The sequence below is a fragment of the Heptranchias perlo genome, chromosome 18 (genome assembly GCF_035084215.1).
Source record: "Heptranchias perlo isolate sHepPer1 chromosome 18, sHepPer1.hap1, whole genome shotgun sequence".
In the NCBI taxonomy this organism is placed as follows: domain Eukaryota; kingdom Metazoa; phylum Chordata; class Chondrichthyes; order Hexanchiformes; family Hexanchidae; genus Heptranchias; species Heptranchias perlo.
In genome coordinates, this window is record NC_090342.1 from 24,441,192 (window position 1) to 24,458,504 (window position 17,313).

The window sequence follows — 17,313 nt, forward strand, 5'->3', positions numbered from 1 at the left end:
AACACAATATTCTTTAGAATGGTTACAGCATAGGAGGAGGCCATTTGGCCCGTCAAGCCTGTGCCGGCTCTCTGCAAGAGCAATCCAGTTAGTCCCACTCCCCCGCAGCCCTGCAAATTTTTTCCCTTCAAGTACTTATCCTTTTGAAAGCCACAATTGAATCTGCCTCCACCACCCCCTCCAGATCATAACCACTCGCTGCATAAAAAAGTTTTTCCTCATGCAGGTATAATAACTCACTGTGCCACAGTGTGGCAAGATAAAGATTCACAAAGATGTCTCAATCTCTCTGGCAGGAAGAGGTGCATTGTGGAGACAGATTGCTTTCCCACCAGAAAAGGAAGAAAGAAAATATACTGAATACAGATGACTGAAACAAGAGGTCAATTTCTCGCACACTTGGTGGAATTGGTTCAAGAGCAGCACTGGTAAAGGTTTAGAAGAGGGCCTTGAGAGGCTATGAAAAAAATTAATTGCAGTATTTAGTCCTTGCTGTATATGTACCAGCTACACAAATATAGGGTTTACTCTGCTTTGCCACTTTTTCATGCTTTCCTTTCTACCTGCCTCATTCCCCACCAGTCTAGGATTTAATCAACATCATCATATTTAAATGATTTTCTGGTTCTATTTCAATGCGATTGTGCAACTTTGTTCAAAAAGGGGAAAGCAAACAGAATGGAGATGTGCAGCAAAGCAGTCACCTAATCTGCATTTGGTCCCCCCAATGTATTTTCTGCTCACAATGCGGTCTCCTGTACAACGGGGAGACCAAATGCAGATTAAGTGACTGCTATGCCAAACACCTCCACTCTATCCACAAATACGACTGAGCACCGTTGCTTGCCACTTCAATTCCCCGCTCCACTCCCATTCTGACTTCCGTGTCTATGGTCTTCTACATTGTTCCAATAAAGCTCAAAACAACCTTAAGGAGCACCACCTTGTCTTTCTACCATGCACTCTGCAGTCCTCTGGCCTCAATAATGAGTTTAAGTAGTCATGATGTGGAGATGCCGGTGATGGACTGGGGTTGACAATTGTAAACAATTTTACAACACCAAGTTATAGTCCAGCAATTTTATTTTAAATTCACAAGCTTTCGGAGGCTTCCTCCTTCGTCAGGTGAACGATGTGAAAATCGTTCACCTGACGAAGGAGGAAGCCTCCGAAAGCTTGTGAATTTAAAATAAAATTGCTGGACTATAACTTGGTGTTGTAAAATTGTTTACAAGAGTTTAAGTAGTTTAGACTTTAACTATAACTTCAGCAGGAAGTGCTGCCGATGTGGGATGTCCATGCTCATGGTGCAGTCTTCCTACATCAATCTGAAAATGAATACACTCTTCATTATTGGATGGTTCTTGACTGCCAAACAGCAATTCTTAGTAGGTACAGCACTGGAGGAGGCCATTCGGCCCATCGTGCTTGTGCCGGCTCTTTGAAATATTTGTGCTTTTCCTTTCTACCTGCCTCATCCCCCACCTCCTCAGCTATTCACACATTCTTTATGTCTCGTAAATGTCTTCAATTTCTTTGACTTTGCTCAATGTTTCCTACTGCTTCATGCTAATGTCACTTTTGCCATTTAACCATCCCCTAATTTCTACTTAAGCACTTTACAGGGTGTGCGTCTGTCCTGCACTCTCCTTTTGTTCTGTTCCTTTTTCAATGTTATTCATCTGTAATATCCTCCAGTTTAAGTGAAGGATCCACACCCAAAACGTTAACTTCTCCGTTCTCTCTGCAGAAGCTGCCTGACCTGCTCAGTCTTGCCAATATTTTCTGGTTTTGTTCCAGATAGTCATTTACTTTACATTAAGTATTGTAAATACTAAATATCACAGTATTAGTTTGGAGTTATCTTAGCATCCAAGAATGGTCTTTATAACCCAACTCTCAATTAGCCTCTTGTAGGAAATTAATGTCAGTTACAGACTTGTGACTTTGCAAGCAGCTTTGACATTTCAAATAAAAGCAGAAAATGCTGGAAAATACTCAGCAGGTCAGGCAGCATCTGTGGAGAGAGAAATAGAGTTAACATTTCAGGTTGATGACCTTAATATCTGAAGACTGCCTCCTGCATCTCATTTTTTAATAGATACAGAGCAAGACCACAAGCAAAATGTGAAGGCCTGACAGAAACAATGTCCGAGGTAATCGCAAATGTTGAACTTCAAAGTATTTACAGTTTTTGGTTCTCCCCACACCTATTATTTGTAACCAAAAGGGCCAACCTGCTCCTTCGCAGCTGCTATTTGACACATTCTCCAATTTCCCTCCCATACAGAAGTGCTTGGCATCCAGTCAGCACCTTACACAGAGAACAAGAACTCACTATCCAAGAAACAGCAGGAGCAGACCCGCTTCCCACCAATCTATAGTGTAGCTAGTTAGTACTTATTTGTATAATGCTCAGCGCATAGCTAGCATGCTGCTACGGTGATCAATAGAGGATGATATTCAGAAAGATCAGAAAGATCGTGAGGGAAGCCATCCTTCCGTCGATGCCTACAGCTCCCCCCCCACTCCCCATAACAGCATCTAACCGGTCTTTGAACAATTCAAGTTTCTGCCGCCACTACTTTACTCAGAATACCATTCCAGATTTTAAATCACACTTTGTATGAAGTAGTGCTTCCCAACAGGCCAGAATGTGCCTACGTCCTCTTGTCCTGCAATTATGGTTTAACCTAAAATAGTATATGGATTAACCTTTTATTTTCTATTCGGTATCTTTTATATACCTCTATAAAAGGTCCCCTCTTATTCTAACCTGTTCATCTACACAAGGAATTGGCCTTGTGACAGTCTCTGCAACACTTCCCACAGCTTGGATGTTTCTTGTGTCTCAGTGACCAGAACTGAATGCAGAACTCAAGATGTATCCTGACCAGGGCACTAGACAACTTCAGACTTTTACTCTACTGATTTGCCACTACAACATCCTTTATTTCCTTTGTTGGTAGACTACCTGTTATGTTTAGATCTCTTTCAATACCTCCCCTAGCTAGCTCGATATGATTCACTGAGTCTCCCATTTCTGCTTTCAATGTGTAACACCATGCACCAATCTGTAGTGATTTTCACATAGTTCTGCCTAATAGCAAATTCTGTCAAGATAATTTCATAGTTCCTTGGCCACTTCATCAGACTTAACTCCCTCCTCCCCCATTTTGTATCATTTGCGAATTTGACTTAAACCCCCCCTCCCCCCACAAACCACTCACTCACTCTCACCCTAACCCCAGTCACCAACTCCCACCTCCGCTCTCTATGTCTTCAAGAGAGGCTGCGGCCTCCTGCCGCTGGTCTTCCCTCCCGGCCACCAATTAGGCTGTCAATTTGGCCAGCTGCCGGTCAGGAAACAGATCCAAAAAATTAGAACGAGGAGCTGCCGTTAGGTTCGGCAGGATCTCCGCATCCCCAGCCTTGCAGGGCACTTTGGCAGTTTTCCACCACCAGAGCCTTAACCTTTAAACACTTGAACACAGTTAGCTGCACCATATGAGACAACTCAGTCAAAGAGTGAAACATCAAAACTGTGTCAGGCAATACAATCAAGAGGGTGCTTAATTACAAGACAATGCAATGGTTGGTACAATTTCCCTTGCTTGTATTACTTTATCAGAATTGCAAGACGGTGAAGCATATTATTCAAAATTTCATAGTAAGTGCACAAGTGAGCTTGAAAAGTTTTGTTAAACAGAAGGATACATTAAAATGTTTAAGCACATAAAGTCTGTTGCACACTTACTGGACTGGGCTCTTCTTTGCAGAACATAATCTGTTACCATACCATTCATAACTGCTTTTACAAAGGGCATTTAACGCAGTATGAAGACTGTGTACAGCAGCGGGAAACAGGCTTTACAACTTCTTCCAAAGAAACTCCAGATACAATTGTATATGCAACATAGTGTGTTTAATAATAAACAGGGGCGCAGCCAAGCAGGGATTTAAACACGCAGACGGGTGGAGAATAGGAGGCTGACCAGGAGAGCATTGGAGTTACGAGGTGACAAAGGCATAGATGAGGGTTTCAGTGGCAGACGGGCTGAGGCAGGTGGTTTTATGGAGATGGAAGTAGGCGGTCTTTGTGATGGAGAGGATATGGGGTTGGAAACTCAGCTCAGAGTCGAATAGGACGCCAAAGGACGCAAACAGCCTGGTTCAATCTGAGACAATCAGGAATCAGTGGTGGGGGTACGGAGTTTGTGGCGGGGGCCAAAGACGGTGGCTACAGTCTTCCCAATGTTTCACAGGAGGAAACTGCGGCTCATCAGAGACTGGATATTGGACAAGCAGTCTGACAACACTGAGGCAGTGTATATTTAACACACGAGATGCATTTACACAGGTGGAGTGATGACATCATTGCGGTGTGTCATCTGTGATTGACGGCCAGCTTTTACAGACCCAACATAAACAGATGATGAGCAGCTTAGTTTGTCACCAATGAGATTTTTGAACTATTATAATTGAAATGGAGTTACTTCCCTCCCCCACCTCAGAATTACATCATTTGATGGAAAAAAATGAAATTAAATTTAAAGGAAAATGCAGATCTCAGAAATGTTACCTGATTCCACAGATTCTAGTTTATAACATTCAGTATAGGGAACTGATTGAAAATAAACTTACAGCTAACGTATAACCAGACTCTCTATATTTGAAGTGGCAAAAGGGTCTTCAGTACTCAATGAGTTAAACTCCCAAAATATTCACCACCATATTGGACTGTGCAATACTACTCCAGCTTGGAATGACCATCCCTGATGTAGTAAATTATGCAGATTCTGATACATTTAAAATTCAGCTCCTCAAAAGCTGCAATTAGCAATAATCACTGAACAGACCCATAAAAAACAAAAATCAGATAGTTCTTAGTAAAACAAGGCGGTATAATTTCACTGTGTATACACACAGCCCCATACACACACAATAAATTCATACAGGGCAGCATAGATCACAAGATTAAGTGGACGTCTATGTTTTATATTATGAAGGAGGAGATTATGTCATGAAAACAAAATGCCTCACTCCAATGCAGGACAAGAATTGATATCCTGATGTCATTTTGAAGCATAAGGAAATTCTTACTCCAGAATCAATAAATATACACCAACAAATCCATGCAAAATTGAATGTTAACACATCTGAATACATTTTAAAATAAATGGTCCAAAAGCCTGTCTGGAGTGAAGGCTAAAGTTAAGTATTGCAGAAGAAAAAGTAAGTATCAGGCCTGCAGTAACATTCATGGAAAATTCCAATAACATAGCCCACCCGAGCTATTTTTAGCTCATGTTCTTGAATTCCACCATGTTACCTCACACACTTGGAAACCCTTTAGTTTATTATCAATAAAAGCAGACAAAAGCTCTTAAGTCTAATGCCTCAGGGGCTGAAAACCGATTAATTTGTGAGCCAATTTAGGTGTCCGTTTTGGAATTGATTTTTTTAAAAACTTCCAAACTCTGAATTCTTTATACAAATGCACAGAGCATAAGGGACAAGCTGAATGAACTGCAGGCGCAAATTCAACTTAGCAGGTACGACATGGTGGCAAGACGGTCAGGACTGGGAACTGTATGTACCAGGTTATAAGGTCTATAGGAAGGATAGGGAAACTGGTAGAGGGAGGAGGTGTAGCCTTAGTGATTAAGGATGAAATTACTTCAATGATAAGAGGATATAACGAGAGGTAAGCAGACAGTGGAGACTTAATGGGCAGAATTAAGAAATAAAAAAGGACTTAAGACTGTAGTGGGAGTTGTGCAAAGACCCCCAGTAGCAGCTGCGAAGTGGCAGAATGTAAAAATGCAGAGATTAGACAAGCATTTAGTAAAGACAGAGTGGTTTTAATGGGGGATTTTAACTTTCATATAGATAGGGATAAGCAGACGAGCTCATGTCAGAAAGGTAGTGAATTTCTTGCGTGTGTGTTGTTGCTTTCTGCAACAATATGTCCTATAACCAACAAGGGGGCAGGTCATATTAGATTTAATAATGATTAATGAGCCAGATTTAGTTAACAGCCTAACGGTGCATGAACATTTATCTAATAGCAATCATAATATGATGGAGTTCAACTTTGTGTTTGAAAGGGGGAAACCCGTATCAGCTGCTAAAATTCTAAATTTAGGTAAAGCTGACTTCAACGGGATGAGCCAGAGACTGTCCTCAGTAAACTGGGCAAATCTGTTAATGGGTAAGATGACAGATGATCAATGGGAGATGTTCAAAAAAGAATTTATTGTGATATAGAACCAGTTTATACCCCTAAGGGGCAAGAGCTCTACTTGCCAAAAAAAACAGCCATGGATGACAAAAGAGGTAAGGGACAACATAAAACAAAGAAAAAGCACACAAAAATGCAAAAAAATAGATCCTGGTGACTGGGAGAGATACAAAGACCAGCAAAGGGTGACAAAAAAAGTTAGTAAGAGCTACAAAAAGTGAATATGAAAAGAAACTTACAAGGCATATCAAAATCAGCACAAAATTGTTTTACAATTATATTACCAAAGAGGGTGGTCAAGTGCAGTGTGGGCCTCTTAAAAACTGATAATGGTGATATTGTAAATGAAAATAAGGAAATGGCAGGCTTGTTAAATAATTACTTTGCATCAATATTTACAGCAGAGGAAGAGAATAGCATACCAGACACCCCAAGAAAACTAATTTTGAATCAGGGACACAGCGACCCACCATAATTAATGTAAGCAAATTAACAGTAATGAAGAAAATAATGGCAGTAAAGGGTGACAAATCCCCAGGATCAGATGGTTTCCATCCCAGGGATTTAAAAGAAGTAGGTGAGAACATTGCAGAAATCCCAACTATAATCTTCCAAAGTTCTCTCGATTCAGGAACTGTTCCTTTAGATTGGAAAATTGCACATCACTCCGCTATTTAAGAAAGGTGAGAGAGGGAAACCAGGGAATTATAGACCAGTTAGCCTAACATCTGTTGTTGGGAAATTACTAGAATCTATAATTAAGGATAGAGTGGCTGAACACCTTGAAAATTTTCAGCTGATCAGAGAGAGCCAGCATGGATTTGTAACGGGTAGGTCATGCCGACCGAACCTGATTGAATTTCTGAAGAGATGACTAAAGTCGTAGACAGGAGAATGTCTATGGATGTTGTTTATATGAACTTCCAGAAGGCATTCGATAAAGTCCCTCATAAGAGACTTTTAGCTAAAGTTGAAGCTCGTGGAATGGAGGGCAAATTATTGACCTGGTTAGGAAATTGGCTGAGCGGCAGGAGACAGAAAGTAGGGATAATGGGCAGGTAGTCAAATTGGCAGGATGTGACTAGTGGTGTCCCACAGGGATCTGTGTTGGGGCCTCAACTATTTACTATATCTATTAATGACTTAGACGAAAGGAGAGAGCGCCACATATCCAAGTTTGCCGATGACACAAAACTAAGCAGTGTAGATGGAAGCATAAAATTAAGTGCATGGGCAAAATTGTGGCAAATGGATTTCAGTGTAGGCAAGTGTGAGGTCATCCACTTTGGACCTAAAAATGATAAATCAGAGTACTTTCTAAATGGTGAAAAGCTCAAAACAGTGGAGGTCCAAAGAGACTTAGGGGTCCATGTACATAGATCATTAAAATATCATGGACAGGTACAGAAAATAATCAAAAAGGCTAATGGAATACTGGCCTTTATATCTAGAAGACTAAAATAGGGGGTAGAAGTTATGCAACAGCTAAACAAAGCCCTGGTTAGACCACACCTGGAGTACTGTGTTCAGTTCTGGGCACTGCACCTTAGAAAGGGTATATTGGCCTCAGAGGGAGTGCAGCGTAGATTTACTAGAATGATACCTGGACTCCAAGGGTTAAATTACGAGGAGAGATTACACAAACTAGGGTTGTAGTCCCTGAAATTTAGAAGATTATGGGATGATTTGATCAAAGTTTTCAAGATATTAAGGAGAACTGAGGGCAGATAGAGAGAAACTATTTCTGCTAGTTGGGGAGTCTAGGACTGGGGGACATAGCCTAAAAATTAGAGTCAGGACTTTCAGGAGTGAAGTTAGGAAACACTTCTACACGCAAAGGGTAGTAGAAGTTTGGAACTCTCTCCCGCAAACGGCAGTTGATGCTAACTGAATTGTTAATTTTAAATCTGAGACTAATACCTTTGGTTAACAAAAATCTAAGGGATATGGGGCTAAGGCAGGTATATGGAGCTAGGCCACAGATCAGCCATGATCTCACTGAATGGCGGAACAGGCTCGAGGAGCTAAATGGCCTACTCCTGTTCCTATGTTCCAATGAATTGATGCTTACATAGAAACTGGAGTAGGCTATTCAGCTCCTCAAGCCTGTTCCGCCATTCAATTAGATTTTAGCTGATCTGTACCTCAGTTCCATATCCTTGATTCCCTTACCTAACAAAAATCTATCAAACTTAGTCTTGAAAATTTCAATTGGGCCAGAATCCACAGCCTATTGGGAGAGCAAATTCCAGATTTCCACTACCCTTCGTGTGAAAAAGTGCTTCCTGATTACACTCCTAAATGGCCTAGCTCTAATTTTAAGATTGTGCCCTATTGTTCTGGATTCCCCTACCAGAGGAAAAAGTTTTTCTGCATCTACCCTATCCAATCCCTTAATCATTTTAAATACCTTGAATAGATCACCACTCAACCTTCTAAACTTAAGGGAATACAAACCAAGTTTATGAAACTGTCCTCATAATTTGACTCTTTAAGCCCTGGTATTATTCTGGTGAATCTGCATTGTATACCTTCAAAGGGTAATATATCGTTCCTGAGGTTCGGTGCCCAAAACTGAACGCAGTACTCTAGATGAAGTCTGACCAAGGCTCTGTACAACTGAAGCATTGCTTCCTCACTTTTGTATTCCAACCCCCTTAAGATAAAGGCCAACATTCCATTAGTCTTTTAGTTTACTTTTTGTACCCATGCATTGCTTTTAGTAATTTATGTACATGAACACCTAAATCCCTTTGCTTCTAGTCTCTAACCATTAGGAAAATATTCCGATTTGTCTTTCTCGGATCCAAAGCAAATGACCTCACACTTCCCCACATTGAACTCCAGCGGTCACATTTTTCCCCATTCACTTAGTCTGTTTATGTCCCTTTCTAACTTCCTGCTCCCATTCACACAACTTAGTGTCATCTGGAAACTTGGAGACCCCAGCACAGATATCTTGGGGAACATCCCACCAATTAGAAAAGTTCCCTTTATCCCTAGTCAACATAGGGAAAATATTATAAAAAGTAATTTATGAACGTTAACGGGAATCAAACCCACTGAACATGAGAAACTCATTAAACTGGGCGACATGGACATGTTGGGCCGAAAGGCGTGTTTCCATGTTGTAAACTTCTATGATTCTATAACTATTTCTGCTGGTTGGGGATTTTAGGAGTAGGGGGCACAGTCTAAAAATTAGAGCCAGACCTTTCAGGAGCGAGATTAGAAAACATTTCTACACACACAGAGTTTGGAACTCTCTTCCGCAAACGGCAATTGATACTAGCTCAATTGCTAAATTTAAATCTGAGATAGATAGCTTTTTGGCAACCAAAGGTATTAAGGGATATAGGCCAAAGGCAGGTATATGGAGTTAGATCACAGATCAGCCATGATCTTATCTAATGGCGGAGCACGAATGAGGGGCTCAATGGCCTACTCCTGTTACTATGTTCCTATAAACAATTTGCATCTTTCATTTCAACTACACAAAAGAAAATTTCAATTAATGTTGAGAAAAATGCAATTCAACTGCTGGGCAATGTCTTTTTATATTTCCTGATCAAATTGTTACAGTGCACTACAAGCATCAGGTTGGCAATGCAGCTCAATATGGAATTGTTCTTCATCTTTCAATGCTGTATATAAAAGTTTATCTGTGCCACTTTTTATGTATTACTGCATCTGGACAAAGTAAATGTGTGCATTCTTGGCTGCATTATGCAAAAAGGCGTGGCTTTTCATTTTGCTGTAAGGTCATTACTTTGGAACACCAATAGTTCAAATGGGACAAAAAGAAAAATCTGTCTCTTTTTTGACCCATTTTTTCCCCTCTCCTTTTACTCCTCTATCCTTTCCCCACACAAATCACAAGTCAAAAGGGACAGGCAACCTGGTCCCAAGTCTTTTCCATAACCAGCTGCTAGGAAATACATGGGATTAAACCACAGTGATTCTTTTAACTGTCTCTCCCTTCTTGACAAAGTGAAACAACTTAGCTAGATATCACTCCATAACGTGCCAGTTAAGATCCAAAAGTTACCATTTAGCAAAAATTGAAGGCTGAACTACTGTACCATTCTGCAGCATAGTGCAGAAGGAAATAAGTATTTACCATCTTTTCCTCTTTACCACTTCACATTGCAAGCATAATTATTCAAAAAGGGTCGCTGCAATGTCCACAATAGATTTGATAAGGGACGATCAGTGGTAAGGCAATTATTACAGCTGTTTCAAGTGAAAATGCCATGAATCTTCCATAACATCTTCTGCACATGAAGCAATAATGCAACATTATCATTGAAATATTCTAGGTGTTTCATGCAGGACTAATTTAAAACACTTATGTCTTGAAAACATCTGGCAGATGGTACTTTTAGTTTATAACTCTATTTAAATATGTCCTGCATCTTGCATGTCTGTCACATTCCAGATGTCAGACTTAAAAATGTCAAAAATTATATCAAAAGAAAAAAATAATTGCGCAAACAGGAATATTGTAGGTTTTGTGCAAAGGTGAGAGTTGGTGCAAGATTTAAAATTAAAGGGTTCCAGGGGCATGACAAGCATTCTGAGCTCCCCTCTAATCCTTCTCTGCTTCTGCACTCCCTTTAAAGGCCATTCACTTCAATACTTTGTTTCTGGCTTGGGATAGGCACAATACACAACATTCACATGTGGCTTTCAAAAAGGAATTGGATAAATACTTGAAGGGAAAAAATTTTCAGGGCTACGGGGAAAGAGCGGGGGAGTGGGACTAATTGAATAGCTCTTTCAAAGAGCCAGCACAGGCATGATGGGATGAATGGCCTCCTCCTGTGCTGTACCATACTATGATATTATGTCACCCTGTCTTTTTCTGACCTGAACCCAGAAATTTACCAGCAACTGCCAATCTGCAAACTCCCATCACCAACAATTAACGTCTAATTAACCTTGGTATTTATAGCAATTAGACTTTGGCACTTTAAAAGGGTCAGGTTAACTTAAACACTGCTCCATCTTAGCAGCATCAAGCTTGCATTTAGAGTGTGCCTTTTGCATATAAAGCAAACCAAGATGCTTCACAGAGGAGAAACAGATACTGACCAGTTGTATAAGAGTTGAGAGATACCTGAAAGCATGGTTGAAAAGATGTGTTTTCGAGGTGGAGAGAGAAGTAACAAGGCAAAGAGGATTAGGGAGGGAATTCCAAAAAGCAGAGCTGAGATGGCTAAAGGTACTCCAATGATTGGTGGAGCAGGAGGGGGGCAGGGGTGAGTTGTGAGGGGTATGCATGGGAAGCCAGAATCAGAGGACCGAAGCTGCAATATAAGGTTGCAGTGAAGATGCAGACATGAGGGAGAATGAGGTCATGGAGGGATCTGTCAATGAGGACAAGTATTATGAATTTAAGGCGTTGGGGACAGGGAGCCAATGGAGGTCTGCAAGGATGAGATGATGAATGAGCAGAACTTACTGCAGGACAAGATAAAGGCAGCAGAGTTTCAGATGAGCTAGAGCTCCTTGGATGACTAATGATAGAGATTAAAATGAAACAGAAAAAGGAGGCTTATGACGAATGTAAGGTTCATAATACAGTAGAAAATCAGACTGAGTACAGAAAGTATAGAGGAGATCTAAAAAAGGGAATAAGAGGGGTAAAGAGAGTATTAGAATAGATTAGCAGCTAAAATAAAAAGGGAGCCCAAAAGTCTTTTATAAAAATATAAATAGTAAAAAGGTAGTCAAAGGAAGTATGGGACCGATTAGTGACAAAAAAAGATCTTCTTGTGGTGGCAGAGGGCGCGGCTGAGATACTAAATGAATACTTCACATCCGTCTTCACTAGAGAAGAGGATGCAGCCATTGTAGCAGTAAAGGAGGAGGTAGTAGTGATATTGAATAGGATAAAAATAGATAAAGAGGAGGTACTTAAAAGATTGGCAGTCACCCGGTCCAGATGGGATGCATCCTAAGTTACTGAGGGAAGTAAGGGTGGAAATTGCGGAGGCTCTGGCCACAATCTTCCAATCCTCCTTAGATATGGAGGCTGTGCCAGAGGACTGAAAATGTTACACTCCTGTACAAAAAAGGGTAGAGGGATAAACCCAGCAATAATAGGCCAGTCAGCCTAACCTCGTGGTGGGGAAACTTTTAGAGAAAATAATCTGGGACAAGATTAATTGGCACTTGGAAAAGTATGGGCTAATAAATGAAAGTCAGCATGGATTTGTTAAAGGAAAATCATGTTTGACTAACTTGATTGAGTTCTTTGATGAAGTAATGGATAGGGTTGATGAGTGTAGTGTGGTTGATGTTGTGTATGTGGACTTTCAAAAGCCATTTGATGAAGTACCACATAACAGGCTTATTAGCAAAATTAGAGACCGTGGGATTAAAGGGACAGTGGCAGCGTGGATACAAAATTGGCTAGGGGACAGAAAGCAGAGAGTAGAGGCGAACGGTTGTTTTTCAGACTGGAGGGAAGTATACAAGTGGTGTTCCCCAGGAGTCAGTATTAGGACCACTGCTCTTTGTGATACATATTAATGACCTGGACTTGGGTATATAGGGTATAATTTCAAAGTTTGCAGATGACACGAAACTTGGAAATGTAGTAAACAATGTGGAGGATAGTAGCAGACTTCAGGAGGACAGACAGACTGCTGAAATGGCCAAACACGTGGCAGATGAAATTTAACACAGAGAAGTGTGAAGGGATACATTTTGGTAGGAAGAATGAGGAGAGGCAATATAAACTAAATGGTACAATTTTAAAGGGGATGCAGGAACATAGAGACCCGGGGTGCACCTACACAAATCTTTGAAGGTGGCAGGACAATTGAGAAGGCTGTTGAAAAAGCATGTGGGATCATGGGCTTTGTTAATAGAGACAGAGAATACAAAAGCAAGGATGTTTTGCTAAACCTTTATAAAACAGCTAGGCCTCAGCTGGAGTATTGTGTTCAATTCTGGGCACCACACTTTAGGAAGGATGTCAAGGCCTTAGAGTGGGTGCAGAAGAGATTTACTGGAATGGTACCAGGGATGAGGGACTTCAGTTATGTGGAGAGACTGGAGAAGCTGGGGTTGTTGTCCTTAGAAAAGGTTAGGGGGAGATTTGATAGAGGTGTTCAAAATCATGAACGGTTTTGTAAATAAGGAGAAACTGTTTCCAATGGCAGATGAGTCGGTAACCAGAGGAGACAGATTTAAGGTGATCAGCAAAAGAGCCACAGGTGATATAAGGAAACATTTTTTTACGTAGCGAGTTGTAATGACCTGGAATGCACTGCCTGAAAGGGTGGTGGAAGCAGAAATAATAGTAACTTTCAAAAGGGAATTGGATAAATACTTGAAGGGAAAAAATTTATAGGGCTATGGGGAAAGAGCAGGGGAATGGGACTAAATGGATAGCTCTTTCAAAGAGCCGGCACAGGCACGATGGGCCAAATGGCCTCCTCCTGTGCTGTACCTACTATGATGCAATCAATTGGGTTTTGTGCATGGCAGAGCTCAAGAGGACAGCATTGGAAAAGTCAGATCTGGAGATAACAAAATCATGGACAAGGGTTTCAGCAGCAGTGGGGGTAAGGCAAAAGCAGAGCCGAGCAATATTACAGAGATGGAAGGAAGTGGTTTTGCTGATGGGTCGGATACAATTTTTGAAACTTAACTCAGGCTTGAACAAGACACAGGTTTCATACCATCTGATTCAGCCTGAGTGAGCAACCAGGGAGGGTGACAGAATCAGGGGCCAGCACAATACATTGTATGTGACTATATAATGCTTGTATTATAAAATAGTGTAGAATTTGACTTTCCATGTATAACTCTCAGGAAATCCACTAATCTCTATATATAATTAAATGTTTTGTAATTAGTGCGTACCCATCTGGCAACATGTCCGTGGAGCATGAAGCTGCTTTTTCATGAATGGCCTAAATTTCACAATCAAAACTTTCACCCGCACAGGCCTCGCTTGATTTCTGCTGTATTCCCAGAGCTATAATTTTTCTGCTGGGCTTTTGGTCCTAATGTTTCGCAATTCTAACTATGTGCAATCTCTATGCCCCACGGCACCGGTTTATCATGCGTGCACACATATGACCTCAGCACTAATCAGGGTCGCTCAAACATACATGACCTCAAACCTAATTTCAGAGAGTAAATGAGATGTAATCAGAAAGAAAAAAAAGTATCAGATAGAGAGAGTGACAATAAATATGGCTGACAGAGAGAGAAAACAAAGAATGGAAAGAAAATATGGTGGGAAAAAGGAAATTAATAAATGAGTTTTAGAAAGAGAAAAGATGCAACGTGTGAAAATATGTGACTGGCATACAGAAAGACACAATGAGGGAAACAAAGACACAGAGGAGAAACAAAGAAATTACAGAAAAGGAGAGAAGTAAAAAAAACTATGAGGGGCCAGACTTTTTATTCCAGTGAATCAGCTAATATATGGATTTTAAATATATATATATATATTCGGAGCAGCCTAGCAGCTGAGCAAAGAAATTACCATTCACATCTGCAGAGCAAATTATTTCAGGCCAGATTCCCAAGTCCCTGAACTTAACTACAAACATTCAGAGCAAACTTATCATAGAAGGGCAGTCAGTGTCTGTCTCTCGCCCCACCACTTCTAAAAGCGAATGATGAACCGCCTTCAACACCTCTGCTTGTGTATATAACAATATTGTTAGGGGGGAGGGAAGGATTTGAGCTCGGCGATAGATGCAGGCTTTAGGACCCTGCTGGCGTGCTGCATTCTGTGCACAGCATCGATTTCCCACCACCGTTTCTGAGAAACCGAACGACTTTAGTTAACTTGTAGGGGGCGATTTGACAGATTGCACGGCCGGGTGGGGGCCTGAATGAAGCCGAGAGGTGTCAGCCCCGTTGCGGGCGAGAGCTGGCGCTGCTCACAATTCCTGGGGACGTGTCTCACTTCTTCCACACACACCCCCCATTAAAAAAAAAATGAACTAGTTCAACTTTCCCCAGCGCTTCCAGATCGAGTCCTCTCCTCCCTCCTTACCTGTACTCAGATTATCGTTGATCTTAAGAGGAACCCGCAAGATGTAAACCAGGAAAAGCATCAAGAAAAACCACAGAGTCCACAAGTAGGTCCAGGACCAGACGATGCAGGATTTGAGTTGCTCCATAAGGCTTGTGCCGACTTCAGCCATGTTTCAGCTGCTGCTGCTGTCAGATCAGAGGCTCCAGTGTATTCTGGGATCAATCCTGCCTCCAGCCCAATGGCCCAGACCGTGGATCCAGCAGCGCTGCAAGGAGAACATGTACACAGATAGGAACCCCGTAAATGAGTGCAACTGCACACATAAACCGAGATAGCAAATGTGCCAGCAAAGAGCAAAAAGTCAACATGTACAGAGAAACAAGGTTAACAAATAGCGAGTGCACATATACAGAGACAGCAGTTTCAACTACACAGAGACACCAAGGAGGACACCTGCCCATATATAGGAGAACAAACAATGCAACTGCACGTGAACAAGCAAAGAACAAACAGCAGCAAGTATATGGAGAGAGTGAGAAAAATGGAGAAGTGTCAAATACACATACAGAGAGCTAACAAACCATTACAGATACACAGAGACCAAACAGCAGGAAGTGTACACACACGCTTACACATGAGAGAGAGAGAGAGATATACACACACAGATGGATATATATATATAGAATCATAGAAGTTACAACATGGAAACAGGCCCTTCGGCCCAACATGTCCATGTCGCCCAGTTTATACCACTAAGCTAGTCCCAATTTCCTGCACTTGGCCCATATCCCTCTATACCCATCTTACCCATGTAACTGTCCAAATGCTTTTTAAAAGACAAAATTGTACCCACCTCTACTACTGCCTCTGGCAGCTCGTTCCAGACACTCACCACCCTTTGAGTGAAAAAATTGCCCCTCTGGACCCTTTTGTATCTCTCCCCTCTCACCTTAAATCTATGCCCCCTCATTATAGACTCCCCTACCTTTGGGAAAAGATTTTGACTATCTACCTTATCTATGCCCCTCATTATTTTATAGACTTCTATAAGATCACCCCTTAACCTCCTACTCTCCAGGGAAAAAAGTCCCAGTCTGTCTAACCTCTCCCTGTAAGTCAAACCATCAAGTCCCGGTAGCATCCTAGTAAATCTTTTCTGCACTCTTTCTAGTTTAATAATATCCTTTCTATAATAGGGTGACCAGAACTGTACACAGTACTCCAAGTGTGGCCTCACCAATGCCCTGTACAACTTCAACAAGACAGCCCAACTCCTGCATTCAATGTTCTGACCAATGAAACCAAGCATGCTGAATGCCTTCTTCACCACCCTATCCACCTGTGACTCCACTTTCAAGGAGCTATGAACCTGTACTCCTAGATCTCTTTGTTCTATAACTCTCCCCAACGCCCTACCATTAACGGAGTAGGTCCTGGCCCGATTCGATCTACCAAAATGCATCACCTCACATTTATCTAAATTAAACTCCATCTGCCATTCATCGGCCCACTGGCCCAATTTATCAAGATCCCGTTGCAATCCTAGATAACCTTCTTCACTGTCCACAATGCCACCAATCTTGGTGTCATCTGCAAACTTACTAACCATGCCTCCTAAATTCTCATCCAAATCATTAATATAAATAACAAATAACAGCGGACCCAGCACCAATCCCTGAGGCACACCGCTGGACACAGGCATCCAGTTTGAAAAACAACCCTCTACAACCACCCTCTGTCTTCTGTCGTCAAGCCAATTTTGTATCCAATTGGCTACCTCACCTTGGATCCCTTGAGATTTAACCTTATGTAACAACCTACCATGCGGTATATATATATAGACAGAGAGCTCAGTGTCAACACACACATGCATACACACCTTGTACATAAAGACTAGCATTTATACTGCACCTTTCACAACTTCAGGATGTCCAAAAGCGCTTTACAGCCAATGAAGTACTTTTGAAGTGTAGTTGTAATGTAGGAAATGCGGAAGCCAATTTACACACAGCAGGGTCCCACAAACAGCAATGAAATAGATAGATAGATCGATCTT

The 17,313-nt window shown here is 41.4% G+C and overlaps 1 protein-coding gene across 7 annotated transcripts in view; it reads right to left on the reverse strand.

Moving 5' to 3' along the window:
• LOC137334681 (suppressor of tumorigenicity 7 protein homolog) overlaps positions 1-15,572 on the reverse strand; it is a 147,045-nt gene extending 131,473 nt beyond the window's left edge. For all 7 annotated transcript variants that reach the window (XM_067999543.1, XM_067999539.1, XM_067999542.1 and 4 more), the window contains exon 1: positions 15,276-15,572. In XM_067999543.1, the coding sequence (XP_067855644.1) occupies positions 15,276-15,426 (151 nt within the window). In that variant the 5' untranslated portion in view covers positions 15,427-15,572. The remainder of the gene's footprint in view (positions 1-15,275) is intronic.
• Between the last annotated feature and the right edge of the window lie 1,741 nt (positions 15,573-17,313).